Source organism: Populus trichocarpa, chromosome 19 (assembly GCF_000002775.5).
Source record: "Populus trichocarpa isolate Nisqually-1 chromosome 19, P.trichocarpa_v4.1, whole genome shotgun sequence".
In the NCBI taxonomy this organism is placed as follows: Eukaryota; Viridiplantae; Streptophyta; class Magnoliopsida; order Malpighiales; family Salicaceae; genus Populus; species Populus trichocarpa.
In genome coordinates this window covers 15,097,141-15,105,881 of record NC_037303.2, presented here as the reverse complement: position 1 = coordinate 15,105,881, position 8,741 = coordinate 15,097,141, and the positions used below count along the sequence as shown (strand labels likewise).

Here is an 8,741-nt window from a genome sequence, read left to right as displayed (position 1 = left end):
AAACTAGAAATGGAATTACTTTTATATAGTGATCTCAAATTGGTTTTAAAATAAAAATTATCTGTTTTATTTTGGAATTGAATTAAAAAAATTGTAGTAAAAAGATTCATAAATATATTAATTTGAATGTGAATAATGTATTTTATCAATATATTAAATTTTTTTTATCGAGTCACTCGGATCAATCTTTTCTTTTATTTTTTTTGAAACCCGAATCAAATTAGGCTTTATATTAACTTGTTGGGCCACTCCGGGTTTTATAATAGTTAAAAATATTCTTTCAAGAGGTGTGAAAATGCAAGGTTATGGAATTTATAGCAAGATAGAATCCTAAATTGTATGCTATTAGTGCAGGAAATGGTTTTAGACTCTTGATAGAGTTTACTTGTTCATAACACAAAAGGGAGTTTTAACTAGGAAGAGGATCGATAGGATTAAAAAAAAAAAAAATTAAAGACACATCGAAGGTTAAGTGAAGGTTAGAGATTTTGGCTGTTAATTTCGAGAATTAAAAAGTTCATACTTTTTTAGAAAGGTAAAAGGTTCGATGGAGAGAATTGAAAGGTCATTAGGACCATGTGGAGTATACGTACTCCTTGGAATTTAGTCTGAGCAGGATATAGGGTACAGCCTGAGTTGATCCATTCATATATCTTACACAATTTGTTTGGGTTTTATCTTCAAGTTCTTGCCTTAAGAATCTATTAAGTCCATTGATAAGGTTGGAAACGGTACTGCTTGGCCAGTGATGACATCCCATGCATATTCCCATCCTTTCTGTTCCTCTTCAAGTCATTGATAATGGCCTATCCAAGGGTGTTCTCATGCAAAACAATTCCCTGAGTGTGAGGATATCCAGCTCGTAGGCTAGTTGCGCGCATAAATTTGAGATCAGGTCAATAAATAAAAAATGCTTAATCAGATTCATTTACTTCCTAGCTAAATGCCTTTAAATTGATTGTTTTTTAGTGTTGATTTAGGTTGTACATGCATGGGTTTCTATACAAATATAGATGAAAAGATATCCTGAAGAGTATAGCTTAACTGGTTAAGCTCTATGTTTATTCCCTAGAGATTACCAGTTGGAATCTCACAAGTCTCAGGGTTATTGAAGGCTTACATTATCGTTAACTTCAGGATTTGTAGGATTAGTTGAGATGCGCACAAGCTGGCCTGAACATCCATATTAATAAAAATATATATATAGATTAAAAGAAAATATTTGTATAAATTCCAATCCAATTATGAAAATTCTATCCTCAAAAATCAAGAAAAAAATGATTAAAAAATATCATAGTGTGTGGTTTTAAATATGGACCGGACCCATCAATCTAATGACTATCATCTATTTGATTTGAGTTAAAATCAGTTAAATATGATTAAATTCGGATATCTTTTTCTAAAATTATGGACACCACTCCTTCAATTAGCCTGGCCACAAAGCCCCACAAGCACATAATACGGCAGACAACATGTACCTTTTGTTTCCATGGTGGCAAGTTGAGTTGAAATTTTGGGTCCTAAAATGCAGCAACGACTGGCCAGCAGGGAAGTTGTGTCATATATATGTGTTTTAAAATAATGTTCTTGACATTTCAATTTCAAATAGCAAAATATTCCAAAGCATCTAAGTCCTCATTGGTTGTTGGAGTTTAATAATTCAACCAAACCAATAATGGATGCTAGAAAATTCAAATTCCATAATATTGCATATGTCCAAATAACATGCAGTTCCTGCATTTATTTTTGCTCTCTATCTATGTTAAATTTATGGTGGTTCAAAAAAAAATCTATGATGATAAATTAATAAGTATGATCCGAAATATAATTCCTTATACTAGATACTAGTATTTGATTATTGAATCATATCAAAAAAGACTGAGATAATGAAAATAAAAAAAATATATCTCTCGTGTATTTTATGTTTTGAAAATACATAAATTTACTTCAAGATTTTTTATAAATAAATTTATTTTATGTTTTTATTTTTATTTCTTCAACCAAATTTAGTCTCAATTATCTTTTTTTTATATACAGTGGTAGCCTTTATTAACACAATAAAAAAAGTGTAAAATCTATAATATTTTTATGAGTTTATACTCTTGATATAAAAATAAATAAAAAATTCATTAGAGCCGTCAATACGATGATGCATGCTTGAATAAAAATAATTGTTTTTCACTTTTGTTATAAATAGAAATTGATACGGTGATTTTTTTAAATATGATAATGTGATTATTGAGAAATTTTGATGGATTTGATTACTTCATTTCCAATGAAATTCATCATTTTTACTTCCTTGTATTGAAACGTTTTAATCTATTATTTTCTTCAAAATTAAACAGGCAAGAACAATAGAACAATTGAGCAATATTAAGGCTTATAGATGCTAAAATGAACTACAAACCATTAGCATCACATTTTAACCAACCACTTTTATATGGATTGTTTGTTGTTTATGTGCAATTTTTCATGCTTGGTCTTGAAAACACAGCAAGACAACGAAGAAAGTCTGCAAATAGAGAATCCAAGACTTCAACATTGTAAAGATTAGGAACCCATGATCCAAATAACTTAGATTCACCGTCTTCTCTCTCTCTCTCTCTCTCTCTCTCTCTCTCTCTCACACACACACACACACACACACACACACACACAAACACACACACAATCACACACACAGCAATATACTTTCTTAATTTGCAAAGATCTCTCACAAGTCACAACCCACTTTTTCCAAATATATTTTCCATATTTGCAACCACCCCCGCTAACACACTCAAACACACAAACCTAGTTAATTACCTACTACTCACTACATCAAGATTCTTGAGAGACAAGGACATAGAGAGAGACAGATGAACGAAAGTGAATTTTGGGTTACTCTAGCAAGAAGGATAAGAATAAGATGTTAGCTATTAATTTGGTTTAGTACGAGCTTTGCATGGGAATTGGAAGAAGGAGTATTCTCTCACTATTCAAGTCCATATGTGACTATTACTGTAGAATCCAAGTCTTAAAGAGAGTCAAAGAATTACAAAGAAGGAAGTTTATGTCCTTGGAAAAGGCTCACATTCTGTCAATCTTTTCCCTACATGTATATACTCATCTGTACGTAGTGGCTAGCTAGCTGCTTATATATTTGTCTTCTTAAAGGGAATTTATAGTACTAGCTCTGAGTCCCTCTACTTGTTAATGGAATGCTTGAAGAGAAAACGATCACTCATCTTCAACAACAAGCCCTCTCTCTTTCATTATGTCTCCTTCACCATCTTCTTCTTCTTCTTGTCATTTGTTGCACTCTTCAGTCCCTTCACTTCCAATACTACATGTCTAGGTAAGCTACGATTCTCACCAATTCTCTCTCTCCTCTTCTTTAAACTTTCATGGTGATCATCAACCATCTTCATTAATTTTTACTTCACTATTTTCACTATAGTGCTAGTTGTTCTTACCCCATTTCCATTTATACACTAACATGTATTAATTGAATTCCTTGCAGGCATAAGGTGCCCATTATCTGAAAAGGCAGATCATTTTTATTTTCAGGTGAGTTTGGTTATTAATTAATTTTTATTATTTGCTTGCACTTCACTTACCTACAATATACTTCATTGTACCGATGCCATTACTGCTTCTTATCAATTTCATTAATTTCCCACATGCATTATACCATCAATAATTTAATTTTAAATAATTTACCATATGATTAAATGTTTTTTTTTTTTGTTCTACTCAACATATTTGATCAAGATTTCCAATATATGCTTTTCCCCGTTATGATCAAAGATCAAGTTATGTTTTGTCAGTACCTAGTACCTACATCCTCAAAATTCTAATCTTCTTGTATTTATCAAAAAGAAAAAAAAATAAACGATGATCTTCTGATCTTGTAACCATACAAACTGCTATGCTGACCCCTCTGATCCAATGAAAACATCAGTCATATGATTTAGATTTATTAGTCATCACAGTATACAGTATAATATAGGAATGTTCTAGTTGTTCCTTTAAGGGTAAACCATGCCATACCTATCCTTATTTACCTCTTCACATTTGTCCTGTTTCCATGAATGCCGTTAACTTAGCGCCACCAATGCTCAGCGGTTTAACCGGTACCATGTCCATGCACTCTAAATTCCATGTCTCATCTATCAATGTCTTCTCGCGAGGGCTAGTGCTCCTAGTCCTAGGCTGTTCTCTGTGCGCACGTTAGCACACGTAAGGATGGTTCACCTAGTGGGAAATTGAGCTAGGTGATTATTGTGCACAAATTTTTATGTGTACCATGCACATGATTGCTACTATGTTAATCATTGATTGATTGACTTTTTGCAAGAAAGCTGTGCTAATTATTAGATAATTAATGGGGTTATGGTATTTTTGTAGGAGTTTGAGAAGACAAGAGGTTATGATGAACAAATGGAGGTTTCTTCGAGCATGGCAAGGAGGTTTTTGAGTGGGCCAGGGTCATCTCCACCGCGGTGCACGTCCAAGTGTGGCAATTGCACCCCATGCAAGCCGGTGCATGTGGCTATGCCGCCGGGGACTCCGGTTACTACTGAGTATTACCCAGAAGCATGGAGGTGCAAATGTGGGAACAAGCTGTACATGCCATGATGATATATAATCATGCAGTTAGCTAGATATTTTTTCTTAAGAAAAAAAGAGAGAAAAAAGGAACTCGAATTGATGAAATTTCTTGCTTGTGTGGTGACTATATGGAGCAAAAATGTTAACAGTTAATTATTAATCCTACCATGATGAATGTTGAGGAGGATAGGAACATATATAGGTTTCCCTAATTTACTTTATTATGTAAAGAATATGATATTAACACTACCTGATATATAACCACCACAAAGTGTTATGCCTTTATTTTGTGATTTTGTGAACTTAAACAAGTGTTTTCAAGGTAAATTTATGTGATTTATTCTAATTCTGTGAACTTAACAATAACCCCATTAATTATCTAATAATTAGCACAGCTTTCTTGGAAAAAAATCATTCAATCAATGATTGGCATAGTACCAATCATGTGCATAGTACACATAAGAATTTGTACACAATGATTACCTAGCTCAATTTCCCACTTGGTGAATATCATTACATGTGCTAACGTGCGCACAAAGAACAGCCTAGAACTAGGAGCACTAGCCTTCACGACTTGACATTGATAGATGGGATATGGAATTTAGAGTGCATGGACATGGTTTAAGTGAAACCGGGTGGCGCAAGTTTTCAGCATTCATGGAAACAGGACAAATGTGAAGCAGTAAATAAGGAAATGAATCGTCAGTCTGGCTAATGTGCGCTGGATGAGAATGGCATGGTTTACCCGAAGAAAAAACAAGTACATTCCTATGTTGTACTCTAGTAACTAATAAATCCAAATCATATGGCCGATGGTCCATTAGATCAGAGGGCTCAGCATAGCTGTTTGTATAGTTACAAGATCAGAAGATCATCATTTAATAATCGCCTGGAAATAAAAATTATCAGCCTTTTCAGATAATGGGCACCTTCATTAGGCCTGCAAGGAATTCAATTAATACATGTTAGTGTATAAATGGAAATGGGGTAAGAACAATTAACACTATCGATGATCACCATGGATGTTTAAAGAAGAGTAGAGAGAGAATTGGTGAGAATTGGAGCTTACCTAGACATGCATGTAGTCTTGGAAGTGAAGGGATTGAAGAGTGCAACAAATGACAAGAAGAAGAAGATGGTGAAGGAGACATAACGAAAGAGAGAGGGATTGTTGTTGAAGATGAGTGATCTTTTTCACTTCAAGCACTCCATTAGCAAGTAGAGAAATTTAAAGCTAGTGCTAAAAACTTCCTTCAAGAAGACAAATATAATTATAAGCAGCTAGCTAGCCACTGCGTACAGATGAGTATAATGTAGGGAAAAGATTGAGAGAATGCGAACCTTTTTCAAAGTCATAAACTACTTTCTTCTTCTTTTTTTTGTAATTCTACATATGGACTTGAATAGTGAGCGAATACTCCTCCTTTCAATTCCCATGCAAAATTATTACTAAACCAAATCTCACCTGGAGTAAACCCAGCATTCACTTTTGTTCACCTCTTTCTATCTCTTTCTATGTCCAGCTTGTCTGTGATCGAGAATTTTAATTTTAATATAATTTCACAAATTTTAAAATCATTAAAAATTTATATGATTGTTAATTTTAAGACTCATGAATTTAATCAAAATATATACAAACTGATACAAATAAAATAGTTGGTAAAACAAAAATTCTTGATGTAATGGATAGTTGGTAACCAGGTATCTAAGTTATTTGGATCATGGCGGGATCCTGAGCTTTACCATGTTGAAGACTTTGCAGGCTTTCTTCTCTCTGTCTTGATATGTTTTCCAACCCTGCAAGAAAAATTGCATATAAACAACAAGCAATCCTTAATCTCCACTCCCTTCCTGCCCTCTGCGGCCTAAAGCTGGCTAGCTACTGCCACACCACTCTCTAGTCTCTTTTCCCAATTGATGCCTCATCTTTGCTTCTTCCTTTTTACTTTTATTTTATTTCTCTGACCTCTATCATTCTTTTGTTTTTTTCTCCTTTCTATTTTACTCCTTCGATGATAAAACACTATAGAAAATTGATAAATATCAATAAAAATACTGACAGAAATAGTGACAAAATATTTATGTTGATAATTATTGACAAAAATAGCGATAGAATATTTTTCTTCAGTAATTTTTTATGAAAATTGCAATAAAATTGAAAACATAAAAAAAAATCAATAAAAATTTCATTGATAATTTAACACTTCAATAATAACAACAAAATTATAAATGAAAATTTCATCAATAAATTTAAATGAATTAAAACCTAACAATTCTTTCTTCCCCCTTTCTTCTTTTTCCTTCTCTTTCAAAATAGTAACCCCACTCTCCTAATTAATTAGCAAATCTAGCCACCCCTTTACAAATTCAGCCACCTAACCTACCATTTATATCTGTTAATAATGTCAGTTTCCCTCTCTTGGAATAATTGATTGGAATATATATTTGCTAAGTTGATATAAAAATAAAAAAATTAAATTCTAAGAAATTAAATTCAAAAAAAAAATTCAAAATAAAATATATAGCAATCAGATCGAGGATCAAACTTGATATAATTAACAAATAGCAAGATATTTTAAAAAAATTTGCAACTTCTATAAAGTATTTTCTGCTCAAAATAAAAGAAAAATATTTTTTGTGGAAATTGAGCCAAATGTTTATAGAAAATGTTTTATATTGACCAACTTGTTTCATAGTAAACAAATACGGGAAAGTTTAGAAATTGATTTTCAAAAAAACCACTTTTCATTAAAAAAAACACGGCCTAAATATTTTTTATTTTAGAGATAGAGACAAAGTTATAAAATAAATTTATATACAGAACAATTCTAGAGTGAATTGTTGCTGTTTCAAAATAGAATGTACAAGAAAACATACTCCCTCTATCCTCTGTTTCTGTTATACTTGTATTTTCTATAAGAAACCAAATAACAATGTCACTGTCCAGCCCACAAGTCCACAAAAAAAATATAGCAAAGCCAACAGTGACACTTTTTGGGTCCTAGCCTTACACCTTCCTTGAACTTTAAGGAACAAAGCCCGAGTCCAGTTGGAACGAACACCATCAGTGATGGGATCTTCCAGCTATATGAACTTCCAAATTTCACACCAGCTAGCAGTCCCAATATGATTTCAATATACTAAGTCCATAGTTTTTTTTTTTTAATTTTACTGTGCTGAGTAGAAAGATTCAACCCAGCTTTGCAATTAAACCTTTACAGGTAAGACAATAACAACTATTAGTGGTTAATTACACACCTTCTAGTTAATTAATTATCAACTTTTTTTTAGTCTGATAATTAATCCATACTCTGTTGTAAACAAGGAATTCTTTTCTCTTGTGTCCGTGTGATTGGTCTACGTTTCAATTCAGCTATGCTAAACAGGCAAAGCTAAGATTTGTGTACAAAAACCCGATAGAGTGATGGCGCTTGTTTCTTGTTGCTGTAGTTTCTATCGGTTCTTAAAGTGATATAATTATTAAGATAGCTCTGAGATCTCTATCAGTCCTTGCAATATTCCGATACAAAAAACTTCTCGAACCAGAAGAAATTCTACTCTTGCCGTGATCCGGTTTGATATAACTGTTAAGATAGTTCTGGGATTTTGAGTGGGTGATGAAGTAAAGACAGAGCAAAAGACGTTGTTCATTAATAAGTTTGTCATGGATAATCACGGATGAGTGATGACCTTGTCATGATTAATGCAATTAACAAGAGTTCTTCTTTCCTTCATTCTTATCGTTTATGAAATTAGTCAAGGATATATTTAACAAGGTGGAATTTGAACACAGCACCTCACCTTACCTCTTTTACTTTACAAGAACACTTGTACATGATCAATTGTCCAAAGATGAATCATAAATATCCACGATGCTGGCGCAAATCCACTATATTATTGACTTCTGAAAAGATATTATTTCATGCTTGTACTCGTAATCTTACAGTAGTTATTAAGTTAGTACTTTATTGAAATAGAAGACTATTCGATATTAAGTTAGTAAATTATAAAAAAAAAAAAAAAGTATAATCACGAGAACAGGGATTTAAGAGAGTGAATATTGTAATTATTATATCTCTCATGATCTTTATATTTACCTAATAACTTGAGATATTTATGAAAGTATCTTGTTGATGGAGTCTCAACCA

The 8,741-nt window shown here is 32.5% G+C and overlaps 1 protein-coding gene across 1 annotated transcript; it reads left to right on the top strand.

Annotated features, from left to right (window-relative positions):
• The first annotated feature begins 2,637 nt into the window (after window positions 1-2,637).
• On the top strand, window positions 2,638-4,878 carry LOC7498129 (EPIDERMAL PATTERNING FACTOR-like protein 6). The gene is made up of 3 exons (XM_002325615.4): window positions 2,638-3,337; window positions 3,503-3,549; window positions 4,390-4,878. The coding sequence occupies exons 1-3, from the start codon at window positions 3,196-3,198 to the stop codon at window positions 4,618-4,620; spliced, it is 420 nt and encodes a 139-aa protein (XP_002325651.2). The 5' UTR covers window positions 2,638-3,195; the 3' UTR covers window positions 4,621-4,878.
• Window positions 4,879-8,741: the final 3,863 nt, after the last annotated feature.